The 2,009-nt window shown below is 36.5% G+C and overlaps 1 protein-coding gene across 1 annotated transcript in view; it reads left to right on the top strand.

Annotated features, from left to right (window-relative positions):
• Positions 1 to 2,009, top strand: part of arfrp1 (ADP-ribosylation factor related protein 1) — a gene marked incomplete in the record, with an annotated part of 10,972 nt that overhangs the window by 4,579 nt on the left and 4,384 nt on the right. The window contains 3 exon segments of the mRNA XM_014025640.1: positions 730 to 812; positions 1,183 to 1,264; positions 1,336 to 1,406. Coding sequence (XP_013881094.1) covers positions 730 to 812; positions 1,183 to 1,264; positions 1,336 to 1,406 — 236 coding nt within the window.

The following is a 2,009-nucleotide window of genomic DNA, read 5'->3' as shown; positions in this document are numbered from 1 at the left end:
CCTGAGCAGATCAGTTTTCTTTTTAGTTTATTTAGGTCATCTTCAAGTAACTAAGTATATTTACTTTGTTACAGTACTTAAGTAGTTTTTTTGAGGATTTGTAATTTTACCAGTTATTTTTAGCTACTTTTATTTTGTTACATTTTAAAGCTAAAAATGATACTTATACTTCTTTACTTTAAGATTTAACACCTAGTTACTCATTACAAATGAAATCTGTTTGAACTCATCGTGAAAAATGTTTCTGCTCTAAAAATATGAAGTGTTGAATTTACTCAACAAAGTCATGTCAGCTGGCTCCACCGAGCCTAGTTGAGTAAATTGAGCAAAAAATAAACATACTGTATATTACTCAATTTAATCAACCTGACTTAGAGGAACCAGTTTGGTTCAGTAAATTCAACAGTTTATTTCTTAGAGAGTGTGTAAAAGTACTTTTACTTTTCCAATTGTTGTGAACAGTTTTATGGCTTTTACTTGAGCAGTTTTCTCATCAGTGAAATTTATTTTTACCAGTCATTTTCTGTTCATGTAATTTTACGTTTATTTATTTTTTTCAAGTACTTTATAGAGCTCAGGTCATCTTTAAGTCTGGAGGGAAGGGTCAGGACGTTGTTTTTAGAATAATGAACACGTAATTCTTCCTGCATGAAAACARCTTCAGGTCTGCTCTCAGGTTCTCTTGTGCTTCTGAGACAGTTCTGATGGAACTCTGGTTTTCTTTCCCAGTTGGAACCATCGACGTGGGCAAGGCTCGCCTCATGTTCTGGGACCTGGGAGGTCAGGATGAGCTCCAGTCTCTATGGGACAAAGTGAGTATAAGTCTATCTGTTTTACAAGTGCTGAGGCACATTTTACAAAACAGAACCTTTAAATAAACACTTCACAAATTTAGTACAATCTCACATCTAGTAGGTGGAACATGTAACTTATTTGACAATAAACAAACCAAAACAAATTAGTTAAAACTGTGTTTGTCTCCATATCAAACATTATTCATACATACAAGTTTTAAACTTTTGTAAACATTTGCACACTGCACTGAAGTGAAAAACTCTGAGAATTTATCTGTAATTATCAGATTATTCAWATGTTAGGATTACTGGCCCTGTTGGGTCCAGTTCTGCGGGACCAGTTGTGATTTCCTACTTTACCTTCATGAGAAGCTCTGTTTTTATTTAGTATTACGCTGAGTCCCATGGAGTCATCTATGTGATCGATTCAACTGATGAAGAGCGTCTGTCAGAATCAAAGGAGGCCTTTGGTGAGTTATGGTTCTGTTTTAAACTGAAATAAAATCACGACTCTGCTGACTGCAAACTGGTTCTGTTCCAGAGAAGATGATCAGCAGCGAGGCGTTAGAAGGTGTTCCACTTCTGGTTCTGGCCAACAAGCAAGATGTGCTGGTACATCATTTATTTTTCTTTCTTTGGAATATCCACATTAAACCTCTGTTTCATTCATTTGTTGTAGTCAAACCAAGTTTGTGTCCTATTATTAATTAGACATTTTAAAGTTCAAATGTATTATTAAATAACAAGCAACATGTTCAGATATTAGGTCAAGGCTTTTCATTGTTTTTCTAAATTTGTTGGTTTGACTGAAGTTCTTGTGGGTTTGAATGATGTTCTTGTGGGTTTGGGCTGATGTTCTTGTTGGTTTGACTGATCTTGTTGGTTTGACTGATGTTCTTGTTGGTTTGGGCTGATGTTCTTGTTGGTTTGGACTGATGTTCTTGTGGGTTTGGGCTGATGTTCTTGTTGGTTTGGACTGATGTTCTTGTGGGTTTGGGCTGATGTTCTTGTTGGTTTGTGCTGATGTTCTTGTTGGTTTGACTGATGTTCTTGTGGGTTTGGGCTGATATTGTTGTTGGTTTGGGCTGATGTTCTTGTTGGTTTGACTGATGTTCTTGTGGGTTTGGGCTGATGTTCTTGTGGGTTTGGGCTGATGTTCTTGTTGGTTTGTGCTGATGTTCTTGTTGGTTTGGGCTGATGTTCTTGTGGGTTTGG

Source organism: Austrofundulus limnaeus, unplaced genomic scaffold, assembly GCF_001266775.1.
Source record: "Austrofundulus limnaeus strain Quisiro unplaced genomic scaffold, Austrofundulus_limnaeus-1.0 Scaffold489, whole genome shotgun sequence".
NCBI classification, from domain to species: Eukaryota; Metazoa; Chordata; class Actinopteri; order Cyprinodontiformes; family Rivulidae; genus Austrofundulus; species Austrofundulus limnaeus.
Note: the sequence above shows the minus strand (reverse complement) of the source record. Positions and strands in the feature narration are given on the sequence as shown.